The sequence below is a fragment of the Gorilla gorilla genome, chromosome 17 (assembly GCF_029281585.2).
Source record: "Gorilla gorilla gorilla isolate KB3781 chromosome 17, NHGRI_mGorGor1-v2.1_pri, whole genome shotgun sequence".
Taxonomy (NCBI): domain Eukaryota; kingdom Metazoa; phylum Chordata; class Mammalia; order Primates; family Hominidae; genus Gorilla; species Gorilla gorilla.
This window is the reverse complement of record NC_073241.2, coordinates 40,971,525-40,984,357: the sequence shown is the minus strand read 5'-3', so window position 1 is coordinate 40,984,357 and position 12,833 is coordinate 40,971,525. Positions and strand designations below refer to the sequence as shown.

Sequence of the window (12,833 nt, the reverse complement as noted above, 5' to 3'; positions counted from 1 at the left end):
ATCCTCCTGCCTTAGCCTCCCAAAGTGCTGGGATTATAGGTATGAGCCATTGTCGCCAGCCAGGAATTTCGAAGAAGAAATTAGTATAAAAATTTGGGAGGATATCAGTACATCTATAATATATTAATAATTTAGAAATATTTGTGATTTCTATGAATGACAAAGCTGCAGATACTTATGATTCTACTGTGGTTTGTAGACATATTCATGATTGAAAGAAATGCCAGTTGGAAGTTAGTGAAAATAAAGACATAATTTTTTCCAATCCAAGTTCACAGACTACCCTACCCCTATTCTATCCTCAGGTTTCTTGAGGGTGTGAGGACCTCATATTAAGAGCAATGCTGTTCAAGGGTCATTTTCCCCACAGAAAATGGTAACATTTGAATGCTATACTAAATGAACAAAGTTTACAGCCAGAGTTCCTGCCCATTTCCTCAGAACTTCCCCATGCTGCACTCTATCACCCAAGAAACTAAGAGGAAGCAATACATTGGCACACCCATAACCTATCCTTAGAGGACACTGTTTGAGAGGCTCTGCTCTAGGGATTTAAAAACACAAAATTAAGAATGCTGATCGAAAGTGTACTATTTAGATTGTCAGGTAAGCAACATTTATAATAAAATAACATCTCAATTATTTTAGGGGAGAGAGTCTCTGACTTTAGAAAATGTATTTCTTGGCCGGGCATGGTGGCTCACGCCTGTTATCCTAGCATTTTGGGAGGCCGAGGCAGGTGGATCACCTGAGGTCAGGAGTTCAAGACCAGCCTGGCCAACATGGTGAAATCGCATCTCTACTAAAAATACAAAATTAGCCAGGCGTGGTGGTGGGCACCTGTAATCCCAGCTACTCTGGAATCTGAGGCAGGAGAATCACTTGAACCCGGGAGGCGGAGGTTGCAGTGAGCTGATATCACACCATTGCACTCCAGCCTGGACGACAGAGTGGGACTCCATCTCAAAAAAAAAAAAAAAAAGAAAAAAGAAAAAGTTATTTCTCACATGGTGTTTGCTTTTGAGGGATTTTTGGTTATTGCTTTTAATCTCTACAGGACTACAACCAACTTTTTAGGAAGACACATCTGGCTATTTTTAATTTTGCGTCAAGGTTTTGGATATGTATTACTTCAAGTTGCACTTTAAATTGTACTTAATAAATCAAAAGTGTTAGGCCTACCTCTTTGAATATCTTTTGTCATATAAGAGTTAAGTTAATTAGGACCATGTTTCTTTGTTTTTTTCATGAGTTTATAAAAACATTAAAACTCTGCAATGATACATATTTGGATATAATGTGGCCTGTTTTCTCTATCAGGAGAAGACCAAAGTTCCTGGGAGTCGAGGAGAGGAGAGAATGGGAAACGTGGGGGTAGGGAGAATGGGAAACCTAGAAGACTAGGCACATTCTTTGTATTCTCACAGCCCAGTCTTCCATACAGGGCCAATAAAATGATGTATGTTATTAAACTGGCGAGTTCCTGGACTCGCTTTACCTCTCCATGAAGTTCTAGCTAGCCACAGGTCCCAGGGTTATCCTCATTGATATTTAGGCCAAAGAATATAGTTAGGACCAGATGGCACAAGTCCGTAGCAAAGATTAGGATGGGTTGGGATCTGCAGCTGGACCCCAGGAATTCTCAGTTTGCTAAATGCAGAAGATTGCCTAGATCATATTATGAACCTTGTGGTAGAATGACTCTGCATATTACATAATAATTTTGGACCCCACTTAATACAGGATTTTATTGTGTGTGTCAGAGGTTTACAAGTAGTTGATGTCATCATACAGTATGTTTATTTCTATAAAAATATTCATTATAAAAAAAGCTGCCAACACAAGGGCATACCACTTCACGCCCAGTAGAATGGCTGTAATCAAAAAGACAGATGTAACAAGTGCTGGTGAGGATGTGAAGAAATTAGAACCCTCCCATTGCTGATAGGAATGTGAAATGATACGGCTACTATGGAACAGTTTGGTGGTTCCTCAACAAGTTAAACAGAGTCACCAGATGACCCAACAGTTCCATTCTACTTATTTATCCAAGAGAAATGAAAACATGCATCCAAACAAAAACTTGAGTGTGAACATTTATAGCAGCATTTTTCATATTAGCCTCAAAGTGTGAACAGCCTATAGGGGAGGCAAAAGTTGACCTCCACCATCTTAAGTTCTCCAGCTGGGCCTTAAGGTCACCTTAGCCTCCCAGAGCATTGAGATTACAGGCAAAAGCCACTGTGCCTGGCCAGCATATTTTAAGTGATTTTATCTTACTTCATCTGACATAGATTAACAGGAGAAAAATGTGCAGATTTATTTAAGATTTATGTCACATGGGAGCCAAAGACGTGGCAAAACCTGAGTGATTTTATGCTAGGTTGAAGAAAGAAAGGCAGCTGTGGAAAAGTAACTAAAATCTACTGGACAGCTAAAGGAAGATGAAAGTTATTTTAACAAGGTCTGTTTGTACAGAATTCTCTTGGCCTTGACTCCCTGTCACTGGTCACAAGAATGTTTCTTTCCTCCTGGCTTCAGGAGAGCATCTTTCCCATGGGAGTTTTATCTCTGGCTTTCAGGTAGAAAAGGGGAGGTCAGAGCACTCTTGAGCCTGCTGACTTCAGATTGCCTTTAGCTCAAAATAATGCTTATGCCAAAGTGGCATATTTTGGGGTAGCATTTTCTGCCACCCTTCAAGCCCAAATGTCTATCAACTGATGAATAAATGAAATGTGGTATATCCATGCAGTAGAACATACTTTTCAGCCATAAAATGGGATAAAGTACTGATGCATGCTACAACATGGATGAACCTTGAAATCATTATGCCAAGTGAAAGAAGCCAATCACAAAAGACCACATATTGCATATTATGTGATTCCATGTATATTAAATGTTCAAGATAGGTAATTCATAGAGACAAAAGTTAGATTGTTGGTTACTAGGAGCATAGAGGAAGGGGGTGGAGGGAGTAAGGAATGACTGCTGATGGGTAGCAGGTTTCTTTTTGGAGTGATGGAAATGTTCTGGTGATGGTGGAACATCTTGGTAAATACACTAAAAGCCACTATTTTATACCACCATACTTGGAAAAATAATTTAAAAATAGAGAAACTGGTAGTTTTGGAGAGAGAAAATGTATTTCTACTTTTGGAACACTGGGAGTTCTCAAATTTCTCAAGCCTACTGTGAAGAAAAGACTACTCTGAAATTTGGGTTATTTAGCTTGTTTGTTTGTAGAGATGGGGTCTTGCCACTATGCCTGGCCTAACAAATTGTTTTTGAAATAAGATAAAATGATTAAAATATGTTGGCCAGGTATGTGGGTTACACCTGTAATCCCAGCGCTTTGGGAGGCCAAGAGGGGAGGATCTCTTGAGCCCAGGAGATGGTGACCAGCCTGGGCAACATAGTGAGACCCCTGTTTCTACAAAAAAAAATTAATAATTAGCCAAGTGTGGTGGTCCACACCTATAGTACTAGCTACTCAGAAGGCTGAGGTGGAAAGATTGCTTGAGCCCAGGATTTCGAGATTACAGTGAACTAGGATCATGCCTACACACCAGCCTGGGTGACAGAGTGAGAAGAGGCTAGGCACAGTGGCTCAGGCCTGTAATCTCAGCACTTTGAGAAGCTGAGGTGGGAGGATCACTTGAGCCCAGGATTTTGAAACCAGTTTGGGCAACATAGTGAGACTTTGTCTCTAAAAATATATATATATTTTTTTAATTAGCTGTGCTTCATGGCACATGCCTGTAGTCCCAACTACTAGGGAGGCTGAGGTGGGAGGATTGCTTGAGCCCAGGAGGTCAAGGCTGCAGTGAGCTGTGATCACACCACTGCACTCCAGCCTAGGAGAGAGAGTAAGACTGTTCTTAAACAAAAATTTGTTGAAGAATTTTTTTTAATTCTTTATTCAACTAGGAAAAACTCATTGTATCCAACGAACAAGAAGTTTTGCGAGTTCATTACAGAGCTGCAAGAACATTGGCAAATCAAACACTGCCATTTAGTGCTTGTACTGTTTTGCTGGATGCCGAAGTATACAATGTACCATTGGACTCTCAGGTAAAATGTTTGTTGATACATTTAGAAGGAATGGTCTGAAAAAATGCAACTTGGCTATTTTTAGAATCTATTTCCATAGAAAGAACTTGAACTCAACAATCATTAAAGGTCAAAGAAGAAAAAAAACTTTTTCAAGCCAGAGTACTTCCAGATCAACTGGTCCTCCATTTTCTAAAGCACTGTAAACATTAGGTTTCTATTATAAAAGCAGATGATCACAAAACACCTGTACATTTAGGATAGTGCCCTTACAGGTACACATAATTTGTTTCTAAAGTGAATGTTTATACCTTTAGTTCTGACCTTCAGGCAGCTAGAAAGCTATTGTACACTGAAAAATAGTACAGCTAGATGGCACCTCTAGGTTGTGACAGTCCTAAAAACAGAGCGAGTCTTCTGGTTTGACTTTGAATGTTGGTGGAATACATGAACTGTGGAAGACTGGAGAAATATCTTCAATAAAGTTTACTGCCACATGTAAATTACATGAACTCAGAACCAGTCATATTAGTTTTCAGAATTTTTTTATGGCTTATTAACCAGAAAAGAAAGAATTTAAAGATTAAAATTTTTATAATAAACAGTGAAGGATTATCACCTGAAAACAGACTAGGAAATGCTGTTTTAAAGGAAATAAGCTAGTAATACAAAGGATAATAGGGTATATCACAGAAAAATATTTTTAGACTCTTCTGAGCTTTATTTTTCTCATCTATAAAAAAATCAAGATTGAACTAGATAGGTAGGTTTCAAACTTAAGGCACTGAATGGGCGTGGTGGCTCATGCCTGTAATCCCAGCACTTTGGGAGGCCAAAGTGGGCAATCACTTGAGCTCAGGAGTTCAAGACCAGCTTGGGAAACATGGTGAAACCCCGCCTTTACAAAAAATATAAAAATTAACTGGGTGTGGTGGGGCACACATGTAGTCCCAGCTACCAGGGAGGCTGAGGTAGGAGGATCTGTTGAGCCTGGCAGGCCAAGGCTGCAATGAGCTGGATTGCACCACCGCACTCGAGCCTGGGCAACAGTGGGACCCTGTCTCAAAAAAAAAAAAAAAAAAAAAACTTAAAGGCACCAACTTTTATTTCAAATGAAAGTGTTCAGAGATATCTGAGGACGCTATTAACATGAATCATTGTATCTCTTCAGAAAGAACTGTGTGACTAAAGAAATAGGCACTGGAGAGGCCACTGAGGGACTTTCTAGAACTTTCATATTTAAAGATGTTTAAAGGGAAGAATGGATGGTTTTTAATAACTGCAATTAACAGTTTAACCATGTTCTTATAGGCTGGACTAAACAGTGGTATCTTGAGATCTTTTTAAGTATTGAGCAATCAGAGAGAAATGAAATGAGTTTTAGAGCAATATAAATTGAGGTTTATAATCGAGCTACAATGAAAAGTCTCTTGATTTCTAGCTCAGAATGGTTGAGTAAATATATACATACCTGTTGATTCCTTCTTTCTCCCAAAACTCATTGAAATGACAAAAGACATAAAAATTTTAAAGCCTGGCATGGTGGCGCATGCCTGTAGCCCCAGCTACCCCAGGTGGCTAAGGTGGGAGGATCGATTAAGCCAAGGAGTTCGAGCCTGCAGTGAGGTATGATTGCGCCCGCTGCACTCCAGCCTGGGTGACAGAGTGACACCCTGTTTCTTAAAAGTAAAGTAATTAATTAAATTCATTAAAAATAAAAACAAATTCATAGCAGAGCTGGAAATTGAGGTGGGAAACTGTTAGACAAAAACATTAAGAAATTTCTGATGAGATTTAAAATAGATGAAAACATATTGGTAATCAAATACAGCAGAGTTGAGGAATGCCCAGTATCATACAGGTTAAAAAGAGAATTTAAAAAATAAATGCGTTTTCCTAGAACAGTATAAATTTTCAGTTATAAAGGGATTTTGATAACTTGAGTAATTCATTTTCCCTGCCCCAGATTTTCTTAATGATCCAGACCACCTGCCTTTAGATTAAATTAAGCTTGCTGAGATCCTTTTGTGGATCATAAGCCTGATGATTGGGTTTTCACACTGTGTGAGACAGGCCTCTCTCAAACCTTGTTGCATTGTGCACACATTACCTGTCTGACATGGGGGAAGAAATTCAGCTTGATGAGATACCAAAATGTGAGGTGTATACTCTTGACAGAGAGAAACTTACGCTAAAAACATTTCTGCATTTTTGGTGACTGACTTAAATATGGAACTGTTATCCACCCTTTTACAGCTGGCTTTAGAGTAGAAGGTCTCAAGTAGCATGCGTATTTCCTATGGGAGTAGCCTTGGAAGGAACTAAAGGGAAAAAAGTCTACTTTTCTTTGGGTAGAGGCTCGGATCATCCATTAGTCTACTCTCTTATCACTTCTTCCTTTTCAAAATAAACTTGTTTGAGCACCTGAAATGTGGTAAAGAAAAATAAATAAATAAACTTGTAATACTTAAGAGTCAACAATAACATTTTAAATAGTCAAAACATCTAACTTGGGGCACCAGTGAAGAAATTATAACTGCTAAAAATGTGAGTAGTGGCCAGGCACGGTGGCTTACGCCTGTATTCCCAGCACTTTGGAAGGCCAAGGTGGGCAGATCACGAGGTCAGGAGTTCGAGACCAGCCTGGCCAATATGGTGAAACCATGTCTCTAGTAAAAATACAGAAATTAGCCAGGTGTGGTTGGCGGGTGCCTGTAATCCCAGCTACCTGGGAGGCTGAGGCGGGAGAATCGCCTGAACCTGGGAGGTGGAGATTGCAGAGAGTCAAGATCACACCATTACACTCCAGCCTGGGTAACAGAGAGAGACTCCATCTCAAAAAAAAAAAAAAAGAAAATGTGAGTGTGGGAGCTACCTGCTGCCTGGATGTCAGTTTGACAGCACTGTTAGTGGTAGTAATGGAGTGAGTGCTGCATTGAGTGCTTCCTGTGTACCTAAGCATTATGATGAGGGCTTTATAGACACTTTTCATTCTCAAAACAAGCTGAAGAGAGGTTACCACATTTTACAGAGTATAAGACTGAAACTGTATAATTAGTTCAAGATCACATAGTAAGATACAGAGCTAGAATTTGAATATAGTCTGTTAATTCCAAAACTGGTATTCTTAAGTGTTGATAAAGAATTTCTTCATGAGCACCCCAGATATTGGTCCTGGAAGAAATTTTGGCCTCAAAGGCAGCTCTCTCCCACCTGGATACTTTTTGTCCCTACAGATAGTAAACTGTAACATTAAAATTAAATCTGTAATTGGTTATACAGTAATAATGTCACAGGCACAGTACTTAATGTAACATGCCTTTTTGAGAAATGTCTTTGACTTAGAGCAATAGGAATCTATTTTAATTAATAATTAAACCTACCATCCCAAGAATTCTAATAACCAATCTGTCTACACAATGTGGAAATAAAAGTTTTACCAACTTCAACAGTATTCAATTTATATATTTCTCAAAATATATTTTCATCGTTACTAAGAAAGCAGCATATACCATAAAAATACTATAATGGCATATAGATTTTAAAGTGATTTATTGTATTTTATAATACTTTTCTCTTTTAGTCTGATGACAGTAAAACTTCTGTGAGGGATCGCTTTAATGCAAGACAATTCATGTCTTGGTTACAAGATGTGGATGATAAATTTGACAAATTAAAGGTATGTATGTTTGGAAGTCAGTTTAAATGAATGCTTCCCCCTTCTTAAAAAAAAAACTCTACAGCTGTATTAGGGAGAAATAATTAGGAGGGGAAATACTGGTTAGTCATGAATCCTCACACTGGGCCACAATTGGAAAGATAAAGACCACAAGTCCATTTTAAGGACTAGTTGTAGTATGAAAGAGGAAACTGCCACAGAAAATGCAGTTTCTAGTGTGGGTCTTCATGCTTACTATCCAGTGTACCTGTCTGGTTATAGCTTGAACATACGAAAGAATAGGAGAATGGTAAGAAAAGGAATATAATTTTCAAATCTATAAATTATTTGATTTGAGATTTTGAATCATTTCAGAAGTCTTTCCCCCCTAGATTTTCATGTTTCTTTTGATAATTTGAAATCTCATAATTTGAAATAATATTTTCAAATTAAAATCTATAACAGCAGTCCCAACCTTTTTGGCACCAGGGACCAGTTTCGTGGAAGACAATTTTTCCATGGGTTGGGGTGGGAGGATGGTTTGGGGATGAAACTTTCACCTCAGATCATCAGACATTAGATTCTCATAAGGAGCATGCAACCTAGAACCCTCGCATGTGCAGTTCACAATAGGGTTTGAGCTGCTATGAGAATCTAATGCCGTTGCTGATCTAACAGGAGGCTGAGCTCAGGTGGTAATGCTTGCTTGCCGCCACTCACCTCCTGCGGTGTGGCCCAGTTCTGAACAGGCCATGGATCGGTACCAGTCCGTGACCTGGGGGTTGGGGACCCGTGCTGTATAAGATGAAAATGAAGTTGCAGACCCACAAATAGTTGGTATGTGTGTACAAACAGGATAAAACAGAAATGGACTTGTAGGCCGGGTGTGGCAGTTCACACCTGTAATCCCAGAACTTTGGAAGGCCTACGTGAGCAGATAGATCACCTGAGGTCAGGAGTTCAAAACCAGCCCGGCCGACATGGTGAAACCCCATCTCTAAGAAAAATACAAAAATTAGCTGGGCATGGTGGCACATGCCTGTAGTCTCAGCTACTTGGGAGGCTGAAGCAGGAGACTCGCTTGAACCCAGGAGGCGGAGGTTGCAGTGAGCCCAGAGCTCGCCACTGCACTCCAGCCTGGGAGACAGAGCAAGACTCTTGTCTCAAAAAAAAAAAAAAGAAAGAAAGGGACTTGTAGTTCAAATGCTTTTTATGCTCCTGATGTGTCCATTTTAGTCCCTAAAGAAACTGGATGAGATTAATTTTTAAACAAAGCAAAGTTAACAGAATAATCAAGTAACTCTTCTCTTCTTTTAAATAGACCTGTCTTTTAATGAGGCAACAACATGAAGCTGCGGCTTTAAATGCTGTCCAGAGGTTAGAATGGCAGCTCAAACTCCAGGAACTTGATCCTGCCACCTATAAATCTATCAGCATTTACGAAATCCAGGAGTTTTATGTTCCCCTTGTTGATGTTAACGACGACTTTGAATTGACTCCTATATAGCAGTCAGTACTTCCTGATGGTATTGTCCTAAACTGGTGATGCTCAAGCATTATACTGTGGAATACTGCCTTTTGACAAAAATACTCATGTCTTTACAATTGTTAGTAAAGTTCGATTATAGTTGGTTATGTAGTAAACACTGTCATTTTATAAAAAATGAGAATTATTTTGGATCTTAGATCCAAACACAGTTTCTAATAGAAAACTATTATTTATATTGGGAAAGGTAACTATTGCATTAGAGCATGTTGGCAGACTGGTAGATATTTAAAAAGTTGAGAATCTGCTAACAGCGCTGGAAGTTGTTAGCGCTCTGGGTAATAAGATAACCACTAGTATTCAAATCTCTTTCAGGTTTTATTAAAAAATATATATCAATAAACTAAAAGGTTCAATTCCTACCAAATAGTTTCTAATGTGGGAGAAAAACTTGGCACAAAATTTCTTCAGTTTATTATCTGTAAATTGTACAGTTTTCTTTTTGAAAGTTTTAATATTGTCTTCCTTTTTAATAACTTATTTTATACATATTGTGCAGATGTAAATCTTGTAATTAATGGTCAAACTGTATAAAGGGATTGGTAGTCAAAACATGTACAAAGAAATACCTGTAAAACTGTTTTGTCTCATGTTTTATTGGACCAAAGTTGTGGTTTGTATGGAGTGTAGTAGTAGTGTGTACAGGTAGAAAACTTTTAAATACAGCATGCAGGTGTTTCAGTTAGCTTGTTTTCATCACCATAACTGCAAAGATGTGGCTTAGTTGTATTGCATGCTTCCTATAATTTAACTCTCCATAATTGATGCCTGCAGTAGTGTAAGGCATTTCATACTAGTCTCCTCTAGTAGACCTGTGACTTACTGTGCTGGACATATTATTTAGACTTAGTCATACAAAGAAACTTAGCTCTTTTTTCATCTCACAGTAAAGCCTATTTCCCCAGGAAAAAAATAAATGCCTTTGAATGAAAATTCTGAAATTGTAAATGTCTATTTTAATATTCACCTATGAAAGAATCTGTGAATATATGTAAATACGTTTAATAAATTTTATTGGTCATGTTAAATCATTGTAAAACTTTTTTACATTGCTTAATGTTTTAAGCTTAATAGCCTTTGCACTTTTAAAATAAAAACCAAGTATGCAAATCAAAGATATTTGGTAGTCAAAATAAGTAAAAGAAATATAGGAATATTCCAGTCAATCTCTGAAATGTTTATGAAAAACAGGTTAATATGTTGTATTTTTTTCCTTGTATCAAGATGCAAAACATAATTTGCAAAATTTTATAATTGAAATAAAACTTGGTATGCTGTTTTATAATAAATTAGCAATATACTTAGAAAAAAATCCAGTTTCTCCTATAACATGATGTAAATTAAATATTCAGGAATATTTCAGGTCTGAAATCTGCTGCTGAACTTGTTAGACATTTCTGAAAGGAAAATTAGGTTAGCGTACAATTTATCATAAGTATATGAGGTAAAATTTGCAAAACTTTCCACAGTACTTTCTTGAATTATAATACTGAATGTTTTCTGTTCCGATAGAGAAAAGTGAAGCAAATATGTGAGGAATGAAGTGATCTAGTGCAAGTTGGAAATTCCAGCTAATGGGAGAGAATGTAAATGTTTTTGAGTGCAAAGGTACATATTAAGCTTAGGGATTTTTGAATTTTTACATCAGTTTATATTTTAATTCTTACTGTACTTGGCATGCGCAATAAAGCAGCACATGTAAAAAAAAATACACAGTGCAAGGACTTTATTATAAAGGTTGGATGTAGTTTTCCTTAGAAATTTAGGTGAGAGATTTTGGCCTTTTTTATTGGATAAATTGGGCCAGAAAGGCAGGGTAGATTTCGAAGCACTGGTTCTGTTGAAGTTAAGTTTATTAAGCCTGGGAACATTAAAAGCTAATTTATAAAAGCAATACTTTTTAATATGAAAACTTACTGCAAAGTTTGTTTATACTTTTGCCTAAAAAGGAAATTGGATGGGATACTGTGGCAAATCATAAAAATAAAAAACCAGATAATTGAACTTTGAAGTTATAGGAAATCAGAGAGGGGTAAGTTTATAGGGCATTTTGTTCTGATGGTTCAACCAGAGGTCTGGGAAATAGCACTGTTGGCCCAAACAGAACAAGCTTTTAGAAGATAAAAGCGACAAGAAGGAATCTGGTGAATTTTAGTCATCCCAGCTTTTTAGTCTTAACCACAGTTCTCACTCTCTTAAATGGTACCTCAAAAAGCTGGAGCCTCTCTGCCATGATTATGCTTCTACAAATTTCTTTTATAAAGAGACTCAAAGCTAATGATAGCTTAAAAGAAAAGTTAATGCCTTCTCATTGGAAATGTATAATCAAATAAGTAGTTAAGGGCTTTTGGTATTAAAGATATTCTGAAGCTCTGAAATGCTAGAAAAAAATTTGGAATGGAGTATATGCCTGAAAAGGTTTTGGATTCAGAAAGAAAAAGGATGGTTAGTTTAATCAGTGATTCTTTTTAAACTCTTCAAATATCATGAACAAGATACTAAATTGTACCTAAGGATTTGTATTTCTTTACAATTTGTTCTAAATATCTGTTTAATGACTAGTTGATATTTGTGCATGTTATTTAATAAAGAGTTATATTTTTATAGAAAAAATAAGTGAAATGTGTGCTAACTGTTTTTTTACTTAATTTTACTTGGGCAGCTAGCAAAATTGCAGAAATATTCATCCTGGGAAAAGAAACAGCCTTTGAAGAATTAGCCTTTCAAGTTCAAATCTATTTAATAATGAGAAGTCTCACAAGTGAATTTTTAAGTACAGGCATACCTCAGACGTACTTTAGGTTCCAGACCATCTCAGTAAAGCAAATACCACAACAAAGCGAGTCAGGAGGAATTTTTTGGTTTCCCAGTGCATATAAAAGTTTTGTTTATACTATATTAAGTGTGCAATAGCATTATGTCTAAAAATATGTACATAAGTTTAAAAATATTTTATTGCTAAAAAATGGTAACAAAGTGAGCACATGCTGTTGGAAAAAGAGCACCAATAGACTTGCTTGAAACAGGGTTGCCACAAACCTTCAATTTGTAAAAAACGCCAATATGTACAAAGCACAATTAAGCAAAGCACAATAGAACAGGATTGCCTGTATTAGACATGCTACAAACTTCATAACTGGAAACATCTCAAAGACCCCATGAAGCTCATTTGAATGGGACTTAACAATTAGACAGTTATTTTAGAAATTGAGTGCAGACCTAATACAGTTTTCCAAAAAGAAAATTATTGTCTCTATAAAAACCCAAAATTTTATATAGAAGAAATTGACTCTGTAAAACTCAATGAAATAGTCCTCTTTTTAAAAAGTTTAAAGGAAGCATTTTCACCGTTTGTAAAAATTATTTTTAAATATTTAGGGCAAAATTATTGTTAGAAGAGATAATAATGGAAAAGCTTGTGTGAGTTTAGTGGTTAAAATATCTTGTAATTCATCATTATTTAAGTGGCTTCTTGGGAGTCGTCTTTGTACCTAAAATGGAGTATTTTTTTAAGCCTCCACAGAGATAGTCACCCAAAGTATTTACAGTCAGTAAAAGTAGAATTCATAGAAGAAACTG

The 12,833-nt window shown here is 36.9% G+C and overlaps 1 protein-coding gene and 1 non-coding gene across 14 annotated transcripts in view; both read left to right on the top strand.

Annotated features, from left to right (window-relative positions):
• ANKRD12 (ankyrin repeat domain 12) overlaps nucleotides 1–11,870 on the top strand; it is a 146,644-nt gene extending 134,774 nt beyond the window's left edge. For 12 of the 13 annotated variants that reach the window (XM_019013953.4, XM_004059174.5, XM_055368646.2 and 9 more), the window contains 3 exons: nucleotides 3,928–4,071; nucleotides 7,634–7,729; nucleotides 9,030–11,870. In XM_019013953.4, the coding sequence (XP_018869498.1) occupies nucleotides 3,928–4,071; nucleotides 7,634–7,729; nucleotides 9,030–9,215 (426 nt within the window). In that variant the 3' untranslated portion in view covers nucleotides 9,216–11,870. The remainder of the gene's footprint in view (nucleotides 1–3,927; nucleotides 4,072–7,633; nucleotides 7,730–9,029) is intronic. The other variant, XM_019013954.4, reaches the window with a different exon arrangement.
• LOC115931493 (small nucleolar RNA U13) lies at nucleotides 6,070–6,170 on the top strand. The gene has a single exon (XR_004067976.1). It is a non-coding gene; the product is annotated as a small nucleolar RNA U13 (small nucleolar RNA).
• Nucleotides 11,871–12,833: the final 963 nt, after the last annotated feature.